The following is a 13,395-nucleotide window of genomic DNA, read 5'->3' as shown; positions in this document are numbered from 1 at the left end:
GGGCTCGACTCAGTTCATCTCCTCCACCGTGGGAGGCATTCGCAACACAGGCCTCACCTGGGTCACCCTTCAGGGTGCCTGGGTTAGTTCCAGCATCCACTCCTCCAAGAAGCCTTGTGACTTCTCTCTTGGTGCATCCAGTAACTTCTCTGATAATTGCTGTATTTGTTTGGGAAACTAGAAAACACTTGGGGTTCCCATGACCCTCCTCAGGTTTGATAGTTTGCTAGAACAGCTCAGAGAATTCAGGAAAACACGTAACCTACGTTGACCAGTTGATTGTAAGCGACATTACAAAGGATACAGATGGGGAGGTGCCCAGGGCGAGGTCTGGGCGGGTCCCGGGTGCAGGCACTTCTGTCCCTGTGGAGCTGGCATGGACGGCCTCCGGCTCATGGATGTATTCACTGACCAGGAAGCCTTCCACATCCGCCGTGGAGGGCATTCTAAGAGGGCTCCATCTTGCAGGCTTGATAATTAACTTACCCTCCAGCCCCCTCTCCCCTCCTGGACAGTGGGGGTGGGACAGGAAGGTCCGAGTGTCTGGTCTCGCCAGGCCTTTCTGGTGACCACACTGAAGCCACCCAGGAGCCCAGCCAGAGCAGCCTCTTCAGAACAAAAGGCACTCCTTTCACCCAGGAAATTCCAAGGGGTGAAAGCGCTGTATCGGAGGCTGAGGGCAGAGACCCAGTGTCTACTGCATCACACTCATGGCAAGCCCCCACTCCTGGCCCCCAAGGTTCCCTGGAATTCCCAGCGCCCCCAGGGCTCCCAAGGCCAGTGCCTGATCTGTTCACGACTGAGGACGGCTGGTGTTCAGGGATGACCCCCTGCAGGCTGGACACACACCGGCCAGCTCGTGCCGCTGGGGGCGGGCTGGGGCAGAGGCCGCCTTCTCACTCCCCCCAGGCTCCTTGGGGACGTCAGCCCTGGGGACCCGCAGGTCCTTCTGCACTGGCTTGTCCCTGCCCCAACCCCTCATTCCCCTGTGGGGGTCCCCCACCTCCTAGACGTGCTTGTGTGCCCCAGGGCCCTCAAGCGAAGCCCCTCCCTGAGCCAGCCTGTACAGCCAGGTGCGTGCCCTGGGCAGGTCTCAGGAAAAGCAAGGCCAAGAGGGTGGAGGCTGGTGGAGTGGGGGCAACGGGCACCATGGGCCTTGCGGCAGCTCTGCATTTACACCAGTGCTCCCTCCCTGCCACCGCAGGGCAGCTCAGCCCCACTTGGGGCAATACAGGACGCCCACCCTCAGCCCAGCGCCCGGCAGGTGACAAGCCGCCTGCAAAACCGCCAGGGGCAGCCTGGCCATGAGGTGCGGGCTTAGGCCTTGAGACAGAGCTGCGAGTTCCCACCTTCTCCACCAGTGTCCCCACCGGGGAGATGGAGCCTGAGAGCTGGCTCAGGCTGCCCATGGCCCTGAGCTCCGTCCCCCCAAGCAGGCGAACACAGCTGTCGGGGGTGGGGGGTCCAAGGCTGGTTACAGGACACCCACCTCCAAGCTTCACCTCGACTTCTGGAGGCCAGTGTCACCCCCAAACACCTTCCCAAGTGTGTGTGTATCTCAGTACCCCTGTCTGCGTGGGGCACTGCCCAGCAGGGCCGGGTCTCTGCCACGCCTGGCTCTGGGAGGCGCGGACCAGAAGACACGTGCAGCTCGTGTGAGGCGGACCCAGGAGCTCTCTGCTGCCCTGAGCCTGCAGCTCTGCTTGAGAGGTTTTCTAACCAGGGTGCACCAGTCCCCATGAAGGGGTGCCCATCTCTGAAATCTGGGGGCTCCCGGCGGCCTGGTGCCCCAGGCCCAGGACGGCCTGCTCCCTGCACCTCCCGCTCTGCTCCATGAGTGGGTCAGCCATGGCCCTGCTGCTGTGAGGAAACGGGGGGACCCGGGAGCCTTAGACACCTCTGGCTTCTCCCCAGCCCCGCTCTGTGCTTTGGGACCCTCACCCTCTCTCCGGCCCGGGACCCTGCTCAGGACGGGCAGTTTGCTGGACAAGGACTGCCTGAGGGTGCCTGGGCGGGGGTAGGGGGCTCGGAGCCTGCCTGGAGTGAGTGGCTGCCCAGGGTGGGGGCGCTGGGCGACCCCGGGAGCTATGAGGGGGAGTAGGCGAAGGCCAACCATCACGGGGGGTGGGGTGGGTTCACCTCCAAGCTTCACCTCGACTTCTGGAGGTGAGCATCACCCCCAAACACCTTCCCAAGTGTGTGTGTATCTCAGGTGTGTGCTGAGTCACTCAGCCGTGTCCGACTCTTTGTGACCCCATGGACTATACAGTCCACGGAATGCTCCAGGCCTGAATACTGGAGTGGGTAGCCTTTCTCTTCTCCAGGGGACCTTCCCAACCCAGGGATCGAACCCAGGTCTCCCGCATCGCAGGCGGATTCTTTACCAGCTGAGCCACCAGGGAGGCCCGTGTGTATCTCAGGAGAGGAAGTGAAAGGCTGGGGAGGCCAGAGCCATCCTGGGGGCTGGGGGCCACAGTGCCGGGACTCGAGACGGTGTTTACAGAGATGAGAACCAGGCCCGAAGAGCACATGCTTGGGGAGGGGCTGTGGTTCACAGGGACAGACAGACATGGCGCCAACCCTGCTGGCCACCGGCCATGCGTGCCGTGGGGGGTCGCAGGAATCCCTACCTGAGCTGGGGGCTGACGAGCTGGGCGGGGCGGGGGGGGGCCGCCTGACTGCACTGGACAAGCAGAGGCAAGGATGCAGGTGACCAGCAGAGAAGCAAGGCAGGCCCTTTATTGGAGAATCTGTCACCGATACACAGACACACACAGGCCACGCCCCCGAGCCCGGCCTGGAACCAGCCCAGGGCCCAGGACAGCTGAGGCAGGGGTGTCCACTCCCAGGGGCAGCGGGAAACTCTCAGTGTCACCCACGGTGCCATCTCTCCCAGCTCTGCTGCCTCAGGGTCCCCAAGAGAAGAGCCAGCCCTCAGGGGATTCCAAGGGCCGAGGGGGCCGGGGGAAGCTCCCCAGACCCGCCTGGGAAGGGCTCCTCCCTCATGCTTGCCTTCTCTTCCTACCAGTTGGGTTGTGAACCCCAGGTCACAGGAATAGGTGCAGGGACCCCAGGCCTGGGCTGGGTGGATGGGCCACACTGTGGGGTCTGGGTCAGCATCTGCCATAGCCCAAGTTCGCAGGGGGGCCCCGACAGGCAGGGTGGGAACCTGCAAGTCCCAGAGAGGACGCGCGGGCAGTCGTGGGGGCTGCGGGCTGGGGGTCGAGTGGCTGGGAGGAGGGGACGGCATCACGGCAGTGGCTGTGGCCCCATCCCTGGGGAGGGGGGCCTCTGGTCATCTCTCCCTGCAGGATCAGGGACCCAGGACGAGGCGGGGCGCTCAGGCTTGCGCCTCCAGGGCGCGCACATGCACGCTGGGCAGGCAGAACCAGGATGGGGGCAACTCCTTGCTGGGGCCGTCCTCGTGGAATCGGATGTGGAGGAAGAAGTCGCCCGTGTAGAGGAAGAGGAGTGCCCCGAGGCAGGCCGCCTGACCCGACGGCTGCACCTGAGAGAGGAGGCAGAGGTGAGAGCCAGGAGCCACGGGGCCCCTAAAGCCTGGGGAGACCCAGGGCCAACTGGACGTGGGGGCGGGGGAGGACCCCCAGGCCTGGCTCCGTGACCCTCCAGGGCTTCTCTGCGCTGTTGCCCCCAGCAAGTCCCTGCACCTCTCTGCGCCTTAGCTCCTGTCCCGGGAAGGAGCTGACAGCACCTCCCTCCCTGGGCTGTCTGGGGGTCAGTGAGCTGGGTAGTGTTTGGGGCCAAAGGCGCATGTCCACCGGTGAACGGAGCAGGAGGACCGTGCCTCGTGACCTCATCTGCTCCTCTGCGCACAGTGACTGCTGAGCAAGGGGGAGCTGCCTGCAGCAGGCAGGCCAAAGGTGCCCTGGATGCCCCATCCCAGCTCCTCAACAGCCCCGCCTCGCCATCATGGCCCTGCTCCGGGACTCGCATATGGACTCTCCTGGGGGCTCCAGGACAGTCAGGCGGACAAGGGTCGGTGTGGAGCCTCTGCATCTGCTGCCCCGGGGGAGGGACCCACACACCTTGTCCAGGTAGAAGGTGCCGGAGCCCACGAAGGACACGGCGTGGTGCAGGTCGTAGTTGTGCACGCCGTTCTGGTGGTCCTGGAAGGGCACCACGCTGAGGGCAAAGGGGCCCACGCTGCGCAGGCTCCTGTTGGTCAGCCGCACCTCCAGGCGCACCGGGTCGCCTACCTGGCAGGCCGCCGCCTGGCGGTCACAGGGCTGTCCGTCCACCAGCACGTCTGCAGGGACACAGGGTGCCAGAGCATCAGGGCCCTGGCCACCCACCTGCGTCCCCTGTTCACCGGCTCCTCCACCCGCCACAGCTGCCGCCCACACTGTGCCCGCCTGGGGGTGGGATACCTGCAAGCCCCAGCACCTGCTCTCCTGACCTGCAGGCTGGGGGTTCCCAGCTGCCCCCAGCTGGAAGGGCTAATCTCTGGCCCTGACCCTCAGGGGCTCCTGCAGGTGGCAAGCAGCCAGGAGAGGGACTCGGACCTAGAGGGGACCATGCGCAGGCCAAGGACCAGGCAGGGGCCCGGCCAGGTGGGCCTCTATGGAGTCACCTGCAGGGTGACCTGCCCAGAGGCCCCCGTGAGGGCTGGGCTGGCCCTGGGGGCACCAGGAAACGTGACGGCAGCTGGGGGAAGGCCTGGGGGTCACGGAGCAGGCTGAGCACTGTCGGGCAGGGGACAGGGAACAAGGGGCTGCACAGGGTGGGGGGTCGGGCAGGCAGATGGGAGAGGCCACGCTGTGACCCCTGAGCAGGCCGGCTGCAGGACTGCTCTCTGGCCCGGGCGCGAGGCACAGGCTGGGAGGTCAGAGGGACGAGTGTCCTGAAAACAGGCAGAGGAAGGAGGAGCTGAGCAGCTTCTCCCGAGTCCTCCCACTCGCCCTCCCTGGGCCCTGGCGTCCTCTTCTTTAGGAGATAAGAGGAAAGTCTACTTCACAGAGGTTTTGCGAGAACCAGAAACCCGAAAGCCCGGGGACGGGGCGCACGGCCGCCCTGCCGGATCTTATCACTGGTGCCCACATCCACCCTGGGCAGCGGAGACTGTGCGGGCAGGCCAGGTCCTGGACTGGCTTTAATCCCCAGCCCACAGGGACAATTGGCATTTATGCAGCTTCTCCAGGCCCTTCCTCACCTGGGCTGGTGGTGAATGTGATGGGGGCAGGTGAGCCGGCGCGGCACCAACGCAATAGACAGAGAGCGCCCGGGACCCAGTCCTGCCAGCCTCTCCTGGGCTGCTGTGTCCAGGAGGGCCGCAGACCACAGCCTACCTGCCGGCAGGCCACACGCAGGACCTGGAGGGTCCCAGCCCCAGGGAAGGGGCGCCCCGGAGAAGTCAGGAGGGGTGTCCCGGCCTGGAGGCCTGTCTCCTGACCCTCAGGCTGTGGGGGAGCCATGCACCAGAGACCTCGACCTGGGGGTTCCTTGGTAGCAGTGGGCGGGACACACAGAACTCCAGCTCTGTGAGGGCTATCCTTCTTCCTGAGAGACCCCCGGAACCCTGGGCCTGTCACCCAAGTGGGGTGTGGGAGACAGTGACCCCCGAAGACGTCCATGCCCTACCCCCCGGAGCCCGAGCTGGGTGTTCCTGCACGTGGCAAGGGACCCTGAGGAGCTGAGTAGCTTGGAGTATCCGGGTGGCCCGATGTCATCATCTCCAAGGTTGTAAGGGCAGGAGGGGCAGGAGAGAGCCCAGGGAGGCTGTGTGGCCGGGGAGGCAGAAGACACTCAGAACAAAAGGGAGCTTTGACCACAGGGTGGCCACTGACACCAGTCTCCAGACCCAGAGCCAGGTTCCCCCTGCCTGTGTTTCCAGTCACACTGCCTCTCCACCCCAGTCCAGCAAGCCCGGCCAGGCCCGGCCCCGGGGCCTCTGCACCGGCGGCACACCTGGGCCCCCGGGAGAGGTGGCCTCTAACCACGCAGCACAGCACCATCCTGCCCGGCTCCCTCACGCCGCATCTCCTGACCTCAGCATCTTCTCTCAAGTTCCCTCGTTTGCCCACCTGTTTGTTCACTGTCTGTGCTCCTCTCTTCTTGCCCCAGCACCTGGGCCAGGCAGGCGCCCTTCTATTTCATCTTTGTTGACCAAATGAATGGATGAATCAGAGAGTGAATGAGTCGGCTTTGGGGCTGGGGTCAGTTCAGCTCAGTTTGGTCGCTCAGCCTTGCCTGACTCTTTGTGACCGCATGGACAGAAGCACGCCAGGCCTCGTTGTCCATCACCAACTCCCGGAGTCCACCCAAACCCATGTCCATTGAGTCAGTGATGCCATCCAACCATCTCATCCTCTGTCGTCCCCTTCTCCTCCCGCCCTCAATTTTTCCCAGCATCAGGGTCTTTTCAAAAGAGTCAGTTCTTCACATCAGGTGGTCAAAGTATTGGAGTTTCAGCTTTAGCATCAGTCCTTCCAATGAATATTCAGGACTGATTTCCTTTAGGATGGACTGGTTGGATCTCCTTGCTGTACAAGGGACTCTCAAGAGGCTCAAATCCCTCTCAAGGGGCTCAAGGGCCCCTTGGGACCCCTGGAGCTCAAAGAGACTGGGCCAGCCCCTCGAGTGTCCTGCAGAGGGGACCTCAGAACCAAGCTGCCGCCGCCCGGCTCTGATCCCAACTCGCGTGCCAGGCTTTTGTGGAGGAGATTCTTCGTGCAGGAGCAGCTCATGTTGTAAGAAACCTCCTGGGAGCGGATTAGCCTCTTCCCTTGGAGCATTAAATCGGGCCACAGTCCATCTCCTCCTGCCACCCCCAGCCCGCTTCTCCTTCACTTTTAACACCAGCCAGCATCACGGACTTCATTCTATCCAGCCCAGGATCCCTCCCGAAGCGGCTGCCGCGTTTATGCTACAGCACGTCGCCAGGCTCTGGCAGGAACACAGCTATAAATAGAAGGCGAGAGGAGGGAAGGGCCTGCGGGGCCCACTCCAGCGAGGGAGGCACGGGGAGAAAGGCAGCTGGCCAGTGCCAGCCACGGGCGGCCACCGTGGGGACGCGGGGCGGGGTTCACGCGGGGAGAGCACGCGGAGGGTGGGGGAGCTGCCTGCACCCGAGGCTGCACCTGGAGGCAGAGTGAGCACGACGCTGTCCCCCCGCAGCCGCCTCCAGAACCTCACCCAAGGCCAAGAAGCCTCCCCCAGCAGCCTCACGGGCTCCTGGAGGGCAGAGGGCACAGGGCACAGGCGTGGTTTCCACGGGCTTTGAGCAGGGATGCTGAGGTGTAGAGAGGAGATGGGGCTGCCAGGGCCCTGACGGAGGGTCTGCCACCCAGGGGCGGGGGTAGAGAGGGGTGCGGCTGGAGTCCTACTTCTGGAGCAGGGGGCCAGGTCTTTCTGCCTTGGCTTCCCTTCTCTCCCAGGAGGGGTGGGAAGAGCTCTGCTTCCCCAGGCGGGGCCAGTTTTAGACCCCCGCCCACCTCACCGAATGCAGCCTATGCTGCACTCTGTGCCTGGAGGAAGCTGGCCTTCCTGGTGCCCAGGAGACACAGGGCACAGCACTCACTGCAGAGGGCTACTGGCTCAGAGGAGCCTAGCAGCAGGGGCAGGGCCCGAGGGGAGGGGGTGTCCCGGCTCGGCCTCTGCATCCAGGCCCCCCTCCTTCCCCACCTCCCCGCACAGGCACTGCCCACCTCTCATTTCACCATTACTGTTCTTGGGGGTGACAGGGGCTCCTGAGGGCACCCTGGCCACTGTCCTGAGGTTTCATCATCTCACGCAGTCCCCAGACCAAGCCTGCCAGGTGGCGCGGACACGGCCTCACTTACAGGGGACCCTGTCCCGGTGGGAAGAGGCCCACGGCCACCCAGGTGCACAGCTGAGCACTCAGCTCCCTCGGGAACCCTGATGGCCAGGGCATGCGTTATTTTTCATACAGCTTTATTGAGATTTAGTTCACAAACCACAGCTCACCCACTGAAGTGCACAATTCCATGGCTTTTCATCTATTCCCAGATCTGAGCAACCATCGCTACAGGCAACGTGAGAGTGTTTTCATCACCTCCAAAAGCAACCCCCTGCCCCTTCTCCTCTCCCACCTGTCCCCTACCCCCGAACAACCAGGATTCAAGCTTCCAGCTCTACAGACACCCTAATACTATGGACTGTCACACAAGAGTGGGGAACCACTCCCTTCTCCAGGCAATCTTCTTGACCCAGGGATCGAACCTGGGTCTCCTGCATTGCAGGCGGATTCTTTACTGTCTGAGGCACCAGGGAAGCCCCCATAACCACACGTACTCAGACTTTAAGAGCAGGCTTCTCTCCCCGAGTGCAATGCTGCTGGGGCTCAGTCTGTGGGCGTCTATGCCTTGCTTCTTCTCATGATGGACACACCACAGCTGGGCATCCACGCGTTTGTGGACGGGCACCCGAGTGCCTCTGCCCTTGTCTGTTGTGAGCAATGCCGCTGCGGACGCTCGAGGACAGTGTCTGTGTGGACACAGTTCTCTGGTTCTCGAGGGCACACACCTCGGAGCGGAATTGCCGGTTGGAGTCGGGGCTGGGGGGGGGGGGGCGGCATTTAACCAGCCGAGGGATCACCAGGCTGTGCTCTGCAGCCTCGGCGTGACCTTGCCGTCACACCCGCCATGTTCAGATTCTCTACGTTCTTCCCAGCACTTGCACTGCCCACCTTTTCTGTCCAGCCATCCCAGCACATGGCACAGTGGCATCTCCTGCCAAAACCGTGCCTGGCCAGGCTGCTACGGCCCTCGTGGTCCACAGGGTGGACGTGTGTCTCTGCCCTCTGATCCAGACACAGGTTTGCAAAGGCCTTCTTTCTGGTCTTATTCACTCATCTCTCCCTGGCTGGGAGCCTTCTAGAATTCCAATCCCTTAACCCCACTCGTCCTCTGGGGCCTAGGGCCGGGCCAAGGGCTGGGATGTAGACTGGGCCCCTCTCCCCATGAGCATGGCAGAGGACAGAGGGCTGGGCAGATCCGGGGCCAGCACAGCGTGTCAGGACCTGGACTCCAGAAAGGCAGCTGGGAGCAGGAGCTCTGGAGCCAAGAGGAGGGCTGGGTGGAGATCGGAGCCTGAGGATGGCAAGTCAGGGACAGGCCAGCAGTCAGGCTGGCCCTGCGGTGTCCACAGAGTCTCTCCAGTATGGTCCATGGAGTGGGTGGGTGTGAAGGTTAGGGGTGGGCAGATGCTCCTGGCACTTGAGAGACACTTGCCAAATGGCTGTGAACAGTCCGGCAGTTCTAAACCACTGTGGACTTTTCAAAAGAAAAGACCTGCCTGGCGGCTCCCTGGAGTTGCGCTTCCTAAGTCTGATCTGACGTGTGTGTGTATGTGTGTCCAGGATCAAGGGTACTCTGTGAGGCATGGACAATGGGCAGGGTGGGACTCTGGGTGGAGCCTACACAGCATGGTCCCCTGGGGGCCGAAGGAGACACGGAAAACATCAGCAGGCCCCAAGGTCACAGGCAAGTCACTTTTCAGTGGTGAAGAAGGAGGCTCGTGGATTTCGTGTTCAACTGACTCATCTAACGGTCTGCTCGTTCCTTCCTTAGGGCCTGGCTCCCACAGTCGGTGGTAGAGGCCTGTTCTTCCCCTGGAGCCCGGACTCCTGACAAGGACTCTGTTCCGGGCTCACCTTTCTTTCTGGGCTTTTGGTTTCTTTGACAAAACTGGATGGCTAAGCAGACTTACGGTCTGATTCTGGACACAACAGAATCTTTAGAGACACAAGGAGGAATGAGTGAGGGGAAGGCCTGAGAGGAGCCGGAGAGAGTCAGGTTCTCAAAGATCTACCAAGCGGGTTCAGCTAAGATGTATTTGAATTTCAAATTTCACAAGGCACACACATTTTTCTAGTTGACATAAATCTTGGATGGGCCTAGATTTTAGAGCCAAATTTGATTCAGGCAAGGCTAGGTTTGAGAATTAATCAAGCTTTGTCACCCTTTAAATGAAGCACAAAAAAGAAAAAAGAAACTCAAATGAGAAAAGAATAATAGCTGAGCCTTGGGATGTGGGCTGAGAACCAAGGCAAAGCCCCTGGCCAGTGAGTTTTGCTTCACCCTCCTCAACACCAGTGTCCTTGGGAGAAGGCACAGGCAGACCTGGCAGAAAACCCTGTAATTTCCAACGATCCAGTGAAAAGTGGTGAACTTCCTCTACTGCAAACGTAGCTAGTTGCTCTGTACGCAACCAGGGCAGTAAGTCTTCCCTGGGTACCAATGAGAGCCAAGTCGCTGACCTACTCTCTGTGGCTATTAGGAAACTCAGACACAAGAGTGTACTGACCTAGGGTACCATGTGGGCCTTCAGCACCCACATTTCAGCTCACAAGCACAAGCACGCATGCATGCATGCACACACAGCCTCTCCTAGCATGCCCACTCCTCCAAATCTTGACCAACTGCACCAAATATGGTTTCCCTTAGTCCAGAAATTTCCAATGTTGTTTTGCTATTTTCCTGAAAGAGTTGGCAAAAGAGGTTAGAAGCGCAGAAATGCCCCGCAGGTGGGGGTGACGGTGTTCTGGGAGAGGATATTACACAAAAATAGGCAGTGGGCATCTGGAGAGGAGGTGTGAAACCACACAGTCCCCCTGCACCTACCCTGCCCTCTGAGCCTCCCTCCCTGTGGGGAAGGGGGTGGGTCCTTCTGTCCGCTGTGTGGGGCTCAGACAGGGGGATGCACCAGGGGCAGGGCTGCTCCTGAGAGCTCAGCTCGGGCTGCCCGGGGCCTCAGGGTCATGGGCTCGTCCTGCCCTTGGGCGCTCATCAAGGTGGGCACTGCGTGAGACCAGGGCCCTGCTCTCAAGGCGCCAAATGTCGTGTGTTTTTAACAGTCACTGAGGTAGCTAATTAGTTCATAAACCAGAATGCCTCCTCCCCAGCACCCGGGGAGGGAGACTGCTCCAGACCCGCACGTGTAATTACCCTCCAGTTGAGAACAGCTCCTGAGAAGCCGTTTGGCTCTCTTGGGTAAATAATTTACTTTTACAACTTTTCATTAAAGATTAAAGGGAATTAAATTAAAATTAAGGCGAGCTGGAGTTGGAGGGGGGACGTGTGAGGCTGGGAGCTGGCTTGTGGAGATGTTCTCAGGCTTCCTGGGCACGTCCGTGCAGGGGCTGGTTGGTGGGGAGCCCCAGGAGGCTATGGCCCACATGGACCATGGCTGCTGGGGCCCCTGTGAACCTGCTTCAGTGACAGGGAGAAACACCCTCCGGCCACACCACCCGCCGGGTCAGGGGTCCCCCTGCCCATGGTTTTCCCCCCGGGCTGGTGGGCCAGGCGAGCAGGGTGGTGGAGCTCAGACCACGTCCTGGTTCCGGGAGAGCCAGAGCTTCTGTCTCCTCCCCTGATGCAGCCAGAGGGCTGGGGTGCAGAGCCAGGAGATGGCTGAGCTCCAATCCAGGGCAGAGACATGCCCGACAGGCTCAAGGGGTGATGGCGGGGACCACGGGTGAGCCAGGAGACGGCTGAGCTCCAAACTGGGGCAGAGACATGCCCAATAGGCTCAAGGGGTGATGGCGGGGACCACAGGTGAGCTGGGAGATGGCTGAGCTCCAACCCAGGGCAGAGACGTGCCCGACAGGCTCGAGGGGTGACAGCGGGGACCACAGGCAGCAGGGCACACATAGCTCAAGGCCGGGCAGGTATGAAGAGCCTGCATTCAGGGCAGGGTCTCACTGGAGGGTGCCACGCTGCTGGCTGGCCTGCTGGGCTGGCCCTTCCCTCATGGAACACTTGCTCTGAGACATTCTGGCGGGCAGAGGCTGGCTGGGTGTTCACCACACCAGTCCTTAGCGGTAAGGTGTGGACGCGAGCCTGAGTCGCGGCCAGGGGACAGTAGGGGGACAATGACATGCGCCCCGCAAAGCTGGCCCACAAACTCATCCCTCTTGCAGCCCCTGCTTGGCCGAGTGACAGAACTAAAGATGCTGGACATGTCGGGGGAGGAGCCACAGGATAAGGGCAGCGGTGTGGTGGGCGGGGCCAGGGACACCCCGCCCCGCCCCGCCCCATGAGCCCCAGATAGACCCCACCACCCACACCACGAGACACAAAGTAAGGTTGCTGTGTTGGGCCCCTGAAATTTGGGGCTGTTTGTTAACAGCTGTGTGGCTTACAGGCCTCCAGGGCTCGTCTATCCAAATCGTCTCCTTTCAGAAGGGACCCTGGGACCCGGTACGGAGCCGGTGTGCCCAGGGCCGGGCTGCAAATCCGATCCTGGGTGGGTCCTGGGATCCGGGGGGCCCTCCCTTCCCCTCTGGAACAGAGCTGCCTTCTGCACAGGGAACACCACCACCGCATGCTGGAGACAGGGCCTCCACTAAGTCCTCTGCCTTCAACCTTCTCTTTCTGGACAAGCACCTCAACTGATGATAAACCAGGGGGAAAAACAGGACAAAAGAATGAATGCTGTGCCTGCTGGCTGGGGGCATTATGCAAAGACATCATTCTGAGGACAGCAGAGAATTTAAAATGACTCCGCTGTCCCCGAGCAGCATCCCTACCTTTTCAATTTCTCATTTTTCATCTTCTCTCAAGACTTATTCAATAAAGCGGCGATCGCTGCCACCCAGGCAGGCCCCTCCATGGCTCCTGTGGCTCTGTGTCCAGCCTGGTCCTCCCCATACACGGTCACCTCAGCCCCAGACCACCTCCCCCGCAGGGTCAGACCGCACAGGTGGCTTCTGGCACCAGAAGGATAGGGAGGAATCTAAGACCTTCCTTCCCAGATGAGAGAGCTGAGGGCTGGAGGGAAGGGCACGTTGGGGGAGGAGGTCATCCCAGTGGGCATGGGAAGGGGCTGTGCAGCTGGTTTCATGCCACTGGACCTTTGCACAGGCTGTTAAAGCTGCCCTGTCTGCCTGTCCAGCTCAGCCTCACCTGCGCTGCACTCAGCACTCGGCATTTACCTGGGGTCCTGCCTGCACAAAAATGTGCTTCCCTCCATCCCCCAGTGCCCAGCAGGGCCCAGGTACCTTGGGTCTCCCCAGGATTTGCAGACCTTCTCTGCTGCCTGGTAGCGGGGCCAGGCCTAGAAGGCAGGTCTCTGGATTCCTGGGTCAGTCCAGAGGGTTGGAGGGTAGGGGGAGATAGCCAAGAAGAGAAACGGTTTCCATTGAGAAGATGTAAAAGGGTGTCGATACAGGATTGATGGCCTTCAGAGTCTTCTAGAGCAAGCTGAAGACACCCTGCTGCTCCTCCTCTGCTTGCCCTTCCCCAGCGCCCTGTGACACCCCTCCTGCCATCCATCCCCTGATACTCTCTGCCTTGCCAGCTCCTCTGGTCCTTTCCAAAACTTAGCTCAAGCAGCACTCTCTCCAGGAAGACTTCCTGAATCACACCCAGCTTTGCACAAGGCTATATCATGTATAGCCTCATGCCAGGATTTTCC

At 61.2% G+C, this 13,395-nt stretch overlaps 1 protein-coding gene across 4 annotated transcripts in view; it reads right to left on the bottom strand.

The window, feature by feature from the left end:
• Positions 1 to 2,704: 2,704 nt before the first annotated feature.
• Positions 2,705 to 13,395, bottom strand: part of TRAPPC9 (trafficking protein particle complex subunit 9) — a 383,632-nt gene continuing 372,941 nt past the window's right edge. For all 4 annotated transcript variants that reach the window (XM_040261742.1, XM_040261741.1, XM_040261743.1 and 1 more), the window contains 2 exons: positions 4,047 to 4,267; positions 2,705 to 3,508 (listed from right to left, as the gene is read on the bottom strand). In XM_040261742.1, the coding sequence (XP_040117676.1) occupies positions 3,341 to 3,508; positions 4,047 to 4,267 (389 nt within the window). In that variant the 3' untranslated portion in view covers positions 2,705 to 3,340. The remainder of the gene's footprint in view (positions 3,509 to 4,046; positions 4,268 to 13,395) is intronic.

Source organism: Oryx dammah, unplaced genomic scaffold (genome assembly GCF_014754425.2).
Source record: "Oryx dammah isolate SB20612 unplaced genomic scaffold, SCBI_Odam_1.1 HiC_scaffold_19, whole genome shotgun sequence".
NCBI classification, from domain to species: domain Eukaryota; kingdom Metazoa; phylum Chordata; class Mammalia; order Artiodactyla; family Bovidae; genus Oryx; species Oryx dammah.
Note: the sequence above shows the minus strand (reverse complement) of the source record. Positions and strands in the feature narration are given on the sequence as shown.